Source organism: Dryas octopetala, chromosome 7 (assembly GCF_963921425.1).
Source record: "Dryas octopetala chromosome 7, drDryOcto1.1, whole genome shotgun sequence".
Lineage (NCBI taxonomy): Eukaryota > Viridiplantae > Streptophyta > Magnoliopsida > Rosales > Rosaceae > Dryas > Dryas octopetala.
The window spans coordinates 6,435,156-6,449,106 of NC_141372.1; the positions used below are offsets into that span (position 1 = coordinate 6,435,156).

At 37.4% G+C, this 13,951-nt stretch overlaps 2 protein-coding genes across 4 annotated transcripts; both read right to left on the reverse strand.

Annotated features, from left to right (window-relative positions):
* Nucleotides 1-255: 255 nt before the first annotated feature.
* On the reverse strand, nucleotides 256-8,019 carry LOC147279044 (uncharacterized). 3 transcript variants are annotated; one of them, XM_086252556.1, is made up of 6 exons: nucleotides 7,753-8,019; nucleotides 6,925-7,000; nucleotides 3,465-5,749; nucleotides 2,665-2,785; nucleotides 1,641-1,700; nucleotides 256-1,558 (listed from the first exon to the last, which is right to left on the reverse strand). In XM_086252556.1, exons 3-6 carry the CDS (start codon nucleotides 5,669-5,671, stop codon nucleotides 545-547), a joined length of 3,402 nt encoding a protein of 1,133 aa, XP_086108682.1. In that variant the 5' UTR covers nucleotides 5,672-5,749; nucleotides 6,925-7,000; nucleotides 7,753-8,019; the 3' UTR covers nucleotides 256-544. The 3 variants fall into 3 exon arrangements, with proteins under 3 accessions (XP_086108682.1, XP_086108681.1, XP_086108683.1); XM_086252555.1 differs by having other exon boundaries at nucleotides 6,925-7,003; XM_086252557.1 differs by lacking the exon at nucleotides 6,925-7,000.
* Nucleotides 8,020-9,403: 1,384 nt separating this feature from the next.
* LOC147279045 (C3H4 type zinc finger protein) lies at nucleotides 9,404-13,945 on the reverse strand. The gene is made up of 5 exons (XM_086252569.1): nucleotides 13,770-13,945; nucleotides 12,054-12,902; nucleotides 10,951-11,076; nucleotides 10,578-10,857; nucleotides 9,404-10,027 (listed from the first exon to the last, which is right to left on the reverse strand). Exons 2-5 carry the CDS (start codon nucleotides 12,710-12,712, stop codon nucleotides 9,791-9,793), a joined length of 1,302 nt encoding a protein of 433 aa, XP_086108695.1. The 5' UTR covers nucleotides 12,713-12,902; nucleotides 13,770-13,945; the 3' UTR covers nucleotides 9,404-9,790.
* Between the last annotated feature and the right edge of the window lie 6 nt (nucleotides 13,946-13,951).

A 13,951-nucleotide genomic window follows, 5' to 3' on the forward strand; every position in this document is an offset into this window, starting at 1 on the left:
AAATATATGTACCAGGTGGCAAATCACAAGAATCAGATCCTTTCCGAAACTGGCAAAAGAGGAAAAATGAGAAACAAGCTTTGCATATATGTACTCCAAGAACTAAAAGAATACTTGGCCATGACTCAATAATATTATGAACTTTAAGGCTCTAACCAACTAAAGTCAATATGAAGTAACTTCGACAAGAAGAGGCCAATATGCAAACGGCAGCACGACAAAATTAAGTTCCATAAATATAAGCTTTTTGGTCTCATAAAAAATCCACATTCTTATTTTAGTTCCAAGATAAATATGTTTCATCCTAAACATAAAAGAGTATTCCATTTGAAAAGAGAGGTAAAATCGACCTAAGCTAAAAAGAGGGTCTGCAGCTACGGCCTACTTTCTCCTTGCTTGGTTTTGCAAGACTAGCATAAGAGCTCACGTTTATGTTGAAAAACTACAACCCTGTAGAACACTTATGCTTACAGAACTACAAATCTTCAAAAATACAAAAGAAACATTTAACTTTACATGGGGAAAAAAAAAAGAAAAAAAAAAATCAAAAGCCTCTACTTTTAGGAGCATTTTGTCGCCAGTTAATGCCTGACTGAGCAGCTGTTCCTCTATCTGATTCCCCATAAAACTGCCCTGCTTCGGGCTGACAACCTATATTAGTTGCCCACATGCCACCGCCCTGTGGGGGTGGACCCCAATAAGAACCTTGCTGCTGCCAAGAGAGATTAGGGTTTTGTAGGGCTGGTGCCACATTCACTTGGGGTTGCAGAGATTGCACTCGCTGCTGCTGTTGAAGAGCAGAACCCACATGTGGTTGATTTACCAAATGGGGTCTCAGCATTGATTGCTGAAAGTTATTCACTGCATGTAGCTGTGGACGCTGGTACTGGGGTTGGGGTTGTTGGGGTACATTGGGCTGCCACTCTGGGATGTCATCGTCGTCATCATTCCATGCAACCCCACCTTGAAAGGCACTGCTATTGTTGTTTTGTCCATATTTGAATATCAACTCTCTCATTTGCTCTACAGGACGAGAGGGAGTCTGAGATTTGGGGTATGATGGGGCAGCCCCAGGCCCCCTTGAGGGCCTTTGGGCAGAAAACTGTGGCACAGATGGATTTGATCCACCACTAAAATTGAATTCAGGGAGGTCATCCTCATCCCGGGAAGCCGGAGGGCCAAACCCGGGAGGGACATCGTCATCATCATCATGTGCAAGTGCAGTTTTGGGGGGAGGTAAGCCGCCCCGAGGCTGGGATGGTTTGGATGTGAAATTGGTATTCAAATTTGTATCATGCTGTTTCCTAGAAGATGTATATTGCTGCTTTTTTGAGATGTGTTTGTGGTGCGATGAAGAGTTTGGTGAAGTTAATTTTCTCCAAACAATAACACCAACAAGGCCATTATCAATAGTGTTAAGTGCCTCAATGTGTTGCTTGTGAATGATCTTGCTGAGCATCTCAACGGTTTTATTATGGGGAGGGCAAATATAAAGTTCCACTCCAGAACAAGGCTCAGCAAAACCCACTCTCTCATCTGAAATGTATGAATCTCCAACCTGCAGGGGAACAAACTTTAATATGACAAGGTAGCCACAAATGGGGTATGGGATATGGTATCAGCATGGGTGTAAGGTTTACCTCGCGAAGGCTTGCACATTCAGTCTCTGATGACCCCACCTTAGGAACAAAATGCACAACCTGTAGAAAAACAAAATGAAGAAAAAGATTTAGTTGGTTATAGTTGACATTATATAGTTCAATCGCTATCAAATCCAGAAGAAAAAGAAGATTACACATAGACATCAATGATTCCTTGTACATAAGTATTACAAATCGATTGTAAATACATTGTACCCAGTTATTTACATTATATTCTATCTAATGTTATCTAGTTTCTTTAAATATTTTGGCGTTATTCTCAAATCCAAATCTTTTCTTTTAAATCATTTCATTCAAATGGATCCCTTGCATCATTGTGAGCCAGTAATTCCCTATGAAGTTCAAATTATGGCTCTTCCCATTACAGTGAGGCATTGGAAATACATATCACCATAAGAAAGTTCAATTCATAGAACGTACACCTTTCCTCTCCTTTTAATATATGCTTTAATACAATCTTTACATCTGCTACCTATTAGAAGCCACTTCCCACAAATGTTGGTGTTTAAATTGAACTATGAAATTGATATTTCCATTCAAGTTTCCACCAACACATCAAAATTCTAATCATTAAACGTCTAGTATATAAGATTCATTTGCTCATCCAAAATAAAGGCTGTAAATCCTAATTCAAATAATCTAATACAATCCTGCCGAATCTATTCAGAACAACTCAAGCATAGCCCACTTTAACATGTCTTTATTCAATCTAAGAATTTGTTCAATTAACAGTTCAGACATATGCAGACACTAATATGTTGGAACTCAAATTATTCAAGTCAAAAAATGGTAGTTTTGTTTGTTCTTTACTTTTATATTTTGCACGGTCTAAGAGCTGATTCATGTTCGAAATCCACACTGCATCGATAGAAGAAATAATAGAACACCAAAAAAGACATAGAACGCTCTATTTTTTTTTTTTCTCCTTTTTCATGACTTTATGATTATAACAGGATACAGCCATACAGGTACTGTTAAACAATAAAAAGAAACTTTGAGATACCATAACAGCACGACTTCGGGATTGTGGAAGCTCTTGCAGGAACTTCTCAAACGCATCAAGTCTGACCCTGCCCTTGATCTCAAGAAAGCCAGGCCACTCTTTTGCAGAGGTTTTTTCACCACTGCAACAAAAAAGTTGGATTAGCATGAATCAAGAATGACAACATAAAGTTTAATACACATTGCAGTATACTTGAATACTTCACATGTAAAAATATGTGCGTAGATGCATGTGGTACAGTCCAAAAGCATTCAGTCTCTCAAATTCCCAATCAAATATCAAGCAAAAATAATTGTAAGTCAATCTTTTAAATTTAGCCATATTCAATATTAATATCAATTTATATGCTGGTTTTGAGATATCTGTTGCGTCAATTAAAACATATTACTAGCAAATAGCACACAATAATCACTCAAAGATAAGCTAGAAGGTAGAGCAGATTAAAAAAAAAAAAAAGAGTATCTACAATAAACCAGCTAGGGCTGGCACTACAGACTGCAAAGTGCATAGTATCTGGTCCAACTGTATTATATTTTGGTAGAGTTCTACTGGAGTCCATAGCAAAATTCAACTTCAAAGAGCTTTCCCAGTGAAGGCTGATCATCATTCATGATCTGAATGAGAAAGTTACACACATACAGAGATGACCAATACCACAACATATAATAAATATGAATGCAAAAGCAATGACCAATGCAGTAAACTATCCGAAAAAAGAAACTGCTTTGAACATACATGTAAAGCTGGAAAAGCAGAACAACCATTTGCAAAAAACCTAATGTTCAATATTAAAGACAAACCTTTTATAGATGCCAATAACAGAGGTCATGGTCGAGATATTAAGCTGTAGGGAACCTCCCCATACATGTTCACCCTTGGGTGTTCCAACAAGTGTAGATTCTGATTTTTCAGGACTGTTACTGGACTTTGTATCAGCACGAACGTCACATGATTTCAAATCAGCATTTTCACTGGTTTTGATCACAGCATGACTAAGGCTGGTGTTATTCTTAGCATGACTATCACTGGTTTTCAAATCAGCATCTGACTTTGAATCTGTTGCATCGACTTCATCACGTTTTTGAGGAGAAGCATAAACAGAATTTTTGGGACTTCGAACTGATGACTTCAATTCTGAGTCAGTCTCTGAGTCATCCTTGTCTAAGATGGGTGTCACCTTCTCAGGTAGAATCTCAAATGGCGGCTCCGTATCCAAGGACTCCATGAACTCATCAAGAGAGACAATTGGAGGAAGATCCTTTAATCCATCATCCACCATAAGCCCATGCAATAAATCACTCCCATCAGTTGAAGGAAAAGTGAAAGTCGTCTTCTCTTCTATATCACTCCTCTCACCTGGAGGATTCACTTCATCCTTGGGCTTATCAGGTTTCAAAGGGGCGAAGGCTTCTGTCTCCTTGCTTCTTGGTTCACCCTGACTATGTGAAATTGCATCAACTGGGACATCCGCTGAAGTATTATCATATTGCTCAACTTCAACTTGAAACTCACCCTTATGTGTTTTTTTCACCAAACGCCTGAAATCACCATCTGAATCAGGTAAAACTACCATTTGGGCAAGTTCTTCTGCCTTCGCCATCCGCCACTCAGAAAGCTCTTTTGAAGCAAGTTCCTCGGCAGTCATAGAACATAACCGTTCTGGAGGTATTCCTCCAGACATAACTCTCTCCCTTAGTTCTGGATTATTACGATCTTTTAGATTGAACAAAAGGGACCTTCCCTTTTCTTTATACTTCTTATTCACACCTCCAAACAATTTGAAGAGTTCAGCTTCGATTTGAAAGGCCAACTGTTCTGGAGATTGAACTGTGTGTTCCTCAGAATCCTTATGATCCAACTTTTGATTTTCGGCAGGCTGAATTTCCTTTCTCTCTGTCATTTCTATATCAGGATCCAAAACCCAGGAGAGCCCATTTCCCTGCAAAAGTTCATCTTTGATAAACAAGTTGTCACCAAATGGAACATCTCCATAAGGTAAAACATTACTTGATTGGAAATCCTTCCCATCGCATATTGAGGTCATTGTAGAATCACCAGTATTTGCATCAGCTAAAATCCTTTGGCCCACACTTTCTCCATCATTGCTTCTTTCAGTGGAACATGTTTCACTGGAAGGCAAATTCTCCTTAGGCTCTTTAGATTCAGGGTTAACAAGATCAAGAGAAGATTGAGGATGCTCTTGTGTTCTACCCTGAATTTTTTCAGCCTCACCCTGAGACTTCTTTCCTGACTCTGAAGATTTATCTTGCTGCTGATTAACCAATGCCAATGCAGAAGCTAAAGATTCCCTCATCTTTGACCTCACAGATTCAAATGATTCACTTTGAACCTTGGGAGATGGTTGTGTCTGCGGAGTTTGGTTCTTTTGACTTGAAGACCGCTGCTGAGACCCAGATCTACCAGAAAAGGATTCCATTTTTACCATTTTCTTATTTGGGGCCAGCAAGTGCTGTGATCCTGGAGCATTGGGCACCGAATCCACTTGTACAGTTCTTCTGTTTGCTGCAGGCGTTTGCTGCAACCATGGTCTGTGTTCCATTTGTGCCACCCGCTTGTTTGGGATTGACAACGGATGTATCACAGGGTTATGAGATAAAGGTTCCATTGGTGCCTTTCGCTTAATTGGTGCCAAAAGTTGATGTGATCCCACATTCCTAGGCAAGGATCCCATCTCCCCCAGTTGATTGCTGGGTGTTAAAAGTTTCTGTGAACCAAGATTACCATTAGCATTGGCAATCTGTCCCATGTGCATGTATGTCATTGATAAACCCTGTGACCCAGGATTATCAGGCATAGGTTCTAGCATCAGTTCCATTTGCTTGTTCGATATCGAAAGCTGCCGTGCTTCAGGACCAGTAGATACAGAACCCATCCCTCCCATTTGGATTTCTGGTATTGATGAGTCCCCATGCTTCAAAATGGGTTCCAGCTGACCCATTTCCATGCTTGATATTGGCAGATGTTGTGACAAAAGATTGCTTGACATGCTAGATTAGAAACATTTGCACATTGTTTCCTGACTTGCACAGTTCACTCAGCGTCACTCAAAACAGAAGAATATGAACTGCAATAGAAAAGAAAGAAAACTTATTAGAGCATGCTCTTCCTCTTAACAACTAAAATTCACAGCACTGTAAACCTAAAAATGCCAAAGGTAGATTAACCAAAGAGAACACAGATGGTACAGAGAAAATGACCATGTCTCCTAACATTAGGACCTTTTTTGCCTTGGTGGATGCAAAATATAAAACTTTTCAAGAAAAATACTAAAATAAATGCATAATGCATAGCAACCATTTAGAGTACCAAGGCATTATTTTATCTGTTTATTTTTCTAAATCCTGGTTAGGCATAATCTAACAGAGTAAACTACAACAGATGATGTTCAAGGCATCAATATATAAAGGCTAGATGGTTTAGTCTCAGGTCTACACAAGAGAAAAAGGCTCACTGAACTCGAATTACCCTGTCATAAGACACCCCTCAAATGCACAAAGACAAAGATAAGGTAGCAGATCTAGCAGAAGAATTAAATTAAATAATTAAGTCTTCTATATCATATATGCCAATCTGTTTTAATCTTTTAGATACTTTATTTTTAACTCCTCAGTTCACAATTAACTAGACATGCTTAAATTGACCAGTACCTAAACCAAATGATGTTGGTAGATGAATTTATCTCTTAAAAGAAACTTCATCATATGTGCATAATAAACCCTACTGTGAAAAATATATATTTTTATGAGAAAACTTTCCTGCATTTTAAACTGAATTTCAGATTTCCTCGAATCATGTAAAATATATCAAAACATTTCTTATCTATGAATTTACTTAATTTCTCAATTGTAATGAAGGATAAAGCTATTGCATTTGTCTTTGAACACGGAGTAATCTCGCACTTGCTGGGGACTCTGGGTAGCTCAGTAGAAAGTTATGCTTGTTTGCATTAAAATACAGAATTCAGGTAAAACATTCAATTTCTTAAGCTGGGAATACTAGTTGCAAAGTTCTCTCTTTCTCCATTAAGTTAAAAGGGGCATAAACCCAGGCAACAACGAACAGGGTGGAAGCCCCTTTACAACCAGAAAAACAAAAACCATGACAAATCTGCGGAAGGAGAGACAAGTATTTGCAAGCCAGTTGCAAGGAACAATGCCGGAAGTGCTAGCGCAACCCTGTACTGGTTTATTTCCTTAGAATAAGGGTGATTTAGTACTCCAGTTGACTTTGATTTATCACCTTGCAGTCTGAAACAACTGTGCATTCAAGTGGTGCTGATTGAAGTACTCTAGCCTCTGCTCGTAATCCTTCATTTCTGCTAAATAAAGGACATGATTGAGGGCCAGAGCTTGTCAGATATTGCCCAACCAGTAAGTCCACCAGCTTAAGGTAATCTCTTTTATCATATTTCTAGAGTTAAAAATAGAACATTGCCAGAAAAAGATCATCTTCAGAATGAACAAGTTGATGAACATAGTCATTCACAACATAAATTCATCGGGAAAATTTGAAAAGAAAGAATCTCTTGAAGACACAAAACATCAACTTTTTACTCAGTGAAATATTTTTTTATATACACATACATCATCCATTTTTTGTCAAAAAAACCTAAGAAAAACTTACACAAGGAGCATTGATTTTCCTTCAAAAACCATAATTACAGAAACAAAAACGAGTCTTAGACAAACCAAAATCGTCAAATTTTATCGATTGAGTATCAGAACCCTGATTTCATAAATACTAGAGCATTATATAAACACCAAAACGAACAAAATCAATTCAAGGAGCATGGATGGGAAAAAAGACGAATCAAATCGATACCAAATGCCAAATAAATAGCATTTATTCGCTTTCACATATATAAAAACAAACTCTTTCAGCTAACGTCAATCAATCTAAATCCCAGAAACCCCAATTTCAGAAGCATAACAACGAAATCAGCACGAAACCATTATAATCAAATCAAAACGACAGCTGCCAAATTCAATAACAAAACCCTAATCACCAATCGCCATCTCCACAAATTAGACAAACAATAAAAACAAAACCAATCCAAACGATACTTACTCAAAAATAGCACAATTCTATGGTTCCGCTACAGTAACGGAGGCCGTAGTGGCGGTGAAGAGTAGCTGATCGGAGACTCGCCGGAAGAACCTCTGTGAGCTAAGCTGAAGAGATGGAGTCGGCTAGTGTGGTGGAGGATTAGGGTTTGGGTCTCGAAGCTTCGTACTGCGGAAAATGGAAAACCCTAAAAAGTAAAATCCTAATCTGATGGTAGTGTTTTATACGAGCTCGACTTCGTAGAATCGTATCGTGTTGGAGCTGAAGAGCGGTTCTGTAGAAAGACGATGATTTGACACGTGTGCAGCTGTGACCTGGCTTCTGGACATTGGCTGGCCCCACTTTGGATAACGTCCTCGAGGAATGGTAACGATTTAATGATTTATGACCATTGGATCTGAAATTTCTACTTTTTATATTTTGGATTTTTAAGCTAAACACATAAATTCTATAATTAATAAAGGAAAAACAAGTAAACACGTAAATTATAAAATAACTAAGTTCACAAAATATTTTGGGGAATGCTATCCACCTTTTTTATCGACTTTCTTTTTTATTATTTTTATTTCACAATGTATTTTTATGATCAGAAACGTTCATATTTTAGATAATTATTTGAAGATCATCTATATAAAAAATATACTAAATCAGAAATCGTTTGATCATGTAATCATTATCAAATAAACAATTGGTTAATTGAATTATTATCAAAATTGCTGTTTATTTGATCATAGTTACACAAGTAAAAAATTTCTAATTGAGTTGATTTTTTGCATAAATGATCTTCATAGTTAGATTTTTAAAAATGAACGATTCCGATCATGAATTTACATCGCAGAATAAAAATAATAAAGAAGAAGATCGATAGTAAAAGTAGATTGGAGAAGGTCGATAGCATTCCTCAAATATTTGTTCTTTACCAAGAAAATGTTGGTTATAATGCTGAATTTAACATGATTCAATCTAATTCATTTAGATTGGTGGATCCAAACCAATTTGGTTAGTTCTGATGACTTTGGCTTATTAGATTCATCTTACATTAAAAAATCTAAATGTTTTCAAGTAACGATGGTGGATAGAAAAATGTGTTGAGATTATGATAGATTATATTTCCAATTCTTAGGACTTATTGACTTATTTAACTTTAATTATTCATTTCCAATTTCAACCACCAATTAGTTCTTAGTGTAGTAGTGGAGAGGTCACAGTTTTGAATCCCTCTCCCCAAGATCCAATAAATAAACTATAATCTCGACGTATTTCACATGTAAAATGAGTTATACAAGTAATGATTTTTGTTATAGGGATAAAATGCTGTGTCTTCCTTATAAGGGCCATTTCATGAATATTCCCAAAGAAAATTTCTTCTAAGCCGAAAAAAAGAAAAAAAAAAAAACGCACACACCCACAAATCTGCCAAGAAATAACATATCATTCTCACTCTAGAATATGCTCACGCAAATGATAAAATAAACAAATGGAGATCACCACCTGCCAAGCTGAGTGCAAGCTTAAGCTGTAAACATCCATTTGATCACATTCCTCACATTTGGAATGACATTTCCAGTAATATATAATTCTGGTATACCGTTGTGGATAAAGCAAGCTTAGTAGCATGACTGAAATTGAAGGTTCTTTCATCCTCTATGATACATAAAATCAAAGTTGGTACGACTTGTAAAGTCAATTTTATTAATACCAGCTCAACTGTATAAATGGAGAAGAGGGAGAAGGTATATATAAACAAGAATCCATCTATTATTATCTAACTACGACTCCTGGAAAACCTCTGATCTTTACATTCATGTGTCATTGTAATGCAAAAGTCATTTTTACTTGCATTGCCAACAAACTAGAGCTTCACATTGTCATATAGCACTGCCAGGCAAATTTGCCTGTGTTTCTCTACCGAGCTCTCCATCACCCAAGACAAAAGTAAAAAGAGTGGTTGATCTTGGACAATCATTTATCCATCTTAAAACACATTCTTGCATAGATACACTCCAGGTCACACGTGTGCATACACGTCGATGTCTTCCAACTAAAACATGGTGTTGGCCAATGCACTGCCCACCCTGCTATCACCTCGTTGCTGACTGCCAATATTGGAGATGGGGAGAGAGCCCAAAATGCTCTCACCAACGTCACTCTTGCAAAGAGGACAAGAGGCATTGATCTTCAACCACTTATCCACGCACTCCTTGTGGAGAAAATGAGAACATGGCAACTCTCTCAGCTCATCATTGTTTGCATATTTTGCCAAGCAGATGCAACAAACCTGTTCAGTTTTACGACGCTATCAGTAAATACCAAGTACAATAAAAGGATGAAGGCCCAAAAAAAAAGAAGAGAAAGAAAAAACCACTCAGTTATACAATTGTTTAAAAGGAAATACTAAAGTTTTTTATCAACCACACGAGAGGAACAGATCTGGTGAAATCTAGAATCAAAGCACCCTCAACCTAAGTTGTCAACAAAGTAGATGAGATGGCAAATCGAAGCAAATATTATCGAGTAATGCATTTGAAAGTTTCAGTGTAAATAGTTTCAAGCATTTAACATCTACTCTCCAATTTGATCAGAAACTTGACTGACTGCATACAGGAGCGCTACACTCAAGTGAATACACTCAAGTGAATACGGGAGGAAGCAGGATTCAAATGCATGTTACATTATAAATAATAGTGTGAAAAAAAAAAAAAAAAAAACAGTATTTCACCAAGCAAACATATCATGCATTGATTTGATTACTCATTGGTCACTATTCAAGCATAGATCCTCTCTATTATGAAAAGTTGTAGTATGCTAACTCGCTATATCATACATACCGCATCCTCTCCAGAGATCACACGCTCCTTCTCAGTTCCTGCAGCCACAACACCACCTTCACAGGCACCTGAGTTATCACCATTTCTGTTTTTCTTCAACTTGAACTTGTATGTAGGCAGAGCATTAATTGATTCAGGTGTGGCTCCCCGTGCCTGTGTCAGATCTTCTCGAAACCCAAGGACTGATATTATACAAGGAAGACAGCAGCAGATTGTTGCACATAAAATGAAAGGCATGGCGTATCCGATACAACTAAATGTAAGAAATACAATACATAACCTGCAAAGAGAAAAATTGACATGAACTCTCTCCACTCAAAAAAATCCAGAAAGAGAATGGTTTCCATCAAAAAATTCAGATTGACCAAAATACCTGTATAGGTTAGGAGCCACATTGGCAGATGAGTGCCCCCCAAAAATCCAAACATTGCCAACCACAAACCAAACTGCAAAGAAACAATCCAATGCCATCTTAAAGTATTCCACAAGTACCTTGACTCTGCCAAGTAAAAATGACCTCGTGTCAGATAACCTTTTCTAGTACTAGCCTCCCTATTAAACTTGCAACACCAGTGACCTTCTAAAGATAAGGCAAACCTAGCACATTCTAACTAATAGACACATAGGCTTCTCAAGAATAAACAATTTAAAAAGATAGGAAATTTCATAATGTAATGGATTTAGCTTACATAAATAGCAATATTATTTTAGGGGAAAATAAAAAAATAAAAAAGGCATGAAAGAGACAGCCATGTTGGAGCTTCATTAATATGATTGTAATAAAGAGAATGAAAAAGAAAATTCCAGATACCAAGACCCTGTCACATAAGAACAGGACCCACATTGTGTGAACAAAACAATCTAGGCACCTGCCACTGCCAGAGACTGATGTACTGAATAAAACCATCTCTCCCTTTAACCTGTTATTTTCTATTAGCTCCACCTGTTACAAGGCTGCAAATGCACACAATGGACAACAAAAGACACAAGCAGACCTTTATAATGAACTACCAAGATGGCACCTACTTCATCTCTCTGGGGCTTAATGACTTTCTTTTGGATTGGGAGAGGGATTGAGTGTATAAGGGGCATGATCTAAACTGACAGAGAGTTTGTCAGTGCGTATAAATCTGATAGAATCATCCAATGTAGACACATTGTTCCACATCAAGACTTCAAAACTAATCAATCTTTCAAATAACAGTTTTTCCTTCACTGCCAAAATATATAGCCACAGCACTAAAAATAATCTAGCAGGTATTAAATAGGTATTAAGTGCCATGATACATGCTGTGTCTATAATATTGAATCTACATGGAGCTTCAATCTTAATCGAAAAGAACAAACAGTTTTAAATAGCATTGGTCACCATGAAACTTAGGAAAAGCATCCCAAATTGGAAAAATATGTGTCAACCAAGATAATATGTAATATTTCATTAAGCATAATGCCCCAAAAACAACAACAAACCCATACCTTCTGTTTAGTACTGCAGAACTATGACTGCTTCTAGGGGATGCAGTGGTAGTTTGATGATCTTCTCCTTCTGAAGCCCTGGACAGAGAAAGAGAAAATGGCCTTGCTATCTGAGAACTCTGACGGGCTTGAGCAGAGTCTTGTTCTGAAATCTGGTTACGATGGTGATAGCGCCAATAAAGAAGAGGAAGAATAGCAACGCATCCAGATGCATAACCAATTATCCATGCAAACAATGGAGTGCGCGGATGCTCATGCCTTGACAAAGACAAAACAACAATAGATGCAACAATTTGGCTCACAGTAAGAACCAGTTCGATGGATATCCATAATCCGGAATTCAAAGGACTTCTGCGGCGACGGGTATCCCCTCTCCTCACATTTGAAGGGTTCCTGGAGTTTGATCCATTAGAGCTGAAAAATGAAGGCTGAGATGTGGGTGCTCTTGGAATATTTGAAGGTCTGTCCTCTTGCTGTGATGCATTTAAGCTATTTAAAGATCTACCATGAGGCAAGCTAGATGAGGAGGCATCACCACTCCCAGTTATTACAATAACGTGCTCACTGCTGTTAACATCTTCTGGTCTTAATTGCTCCATTAACAATGGGGAAGTGTAACTTTGACTTTCAAGGTGAAGCTTCAATGAGGCAACATCCATCTACCTCCACCAACGCAATAGGGAATAAAAAAAGCATAGAACTTCAGAGCAACAATCCCACCTTTATGTTCCTCTCCTCAAATGTGCTAACCAAATTTTACTCTTGTCTTAAAGAGCTATTGATCTGAATCAACCAACATAAATTATGTGGCACCACGAGATGTGGATAACTTAGCAATTTCCATCCTGTCTAAAAGCAATATATCATATCAGATTTGTATTCATCATATCCTCAAAACAACTTTTTGCTTTTCATAGAAAAAGTACAAAGCAGAGGTGTAAGGTAAGGGGAAAAGAAGAATCTAAGGACTTTGTTACTTCAACCAGTGAAAACAATAAACCTCCAATCAAGGGCTTTTAAAAGAACAAATAGTAATATCAGGCGCAGGCGCGCAGCTAAACAATGAAGCTGAAGCGTATACTCTATCATATGAGAACCATAAATTTCAAAACACTAACTTCTTAATCCTTTTGCACATTTGGCAACCAAACAGCAGCTATTAACATGATTGGGCATCGCATACACACCAAGAAAACAAAAGTAATTTTGACAGTCACATAGATCAAAATCCCATCACACGGGGCAAGCAAAGAAACACTGACTATCTATTTGATCACTCGAACAAGATGAATAAAAATATGAATAACAGCAGAATTCTACTGTCAGTTCAATTCCGTACTCTTTTTCCTAGATTTTCTCGGCAACCAAACAGCAGATATCAGTTCTCCACTTCTTTCTTTACAGTATAAAATAAAAGAATTCCCAATATGTAAACTATGGCTTCAGTTCAATCACTGATTAATTATCCCATCTCAATAATAAACCGATTAAAATCCAAAAATTCAAACATGTGGATTAATCTTCAAGAAAGATCCTACACTCAAAGAATCCAAAAAAAACCCACCAACCCACTTTCAAATTTCAACACCTAAACCCAAAAACAATCACTTTACACATCACCAACAATAAATTGTTCGATTCCAATCTACATATACATATGTGTCCGTGTGTGTGTGTACATATATATATATACATATAGAGAGAGAGAGAGAGTACCAGATTGAAGCAGAGTGAAAAGACGGAGTGAGCTATTTGGGATTTGAGTGATTTTCTCAGAAATTTGGGAGGGTTTTTGTTTGTATCGGAGGGGGAAGAAAATGAGAAATGGAGTCTTGGCTTGGCTGCCAGCTTTGGAGACCTGCGTTTGCTTCGCTGAAGAAAAAATAGAATTTTCGTAC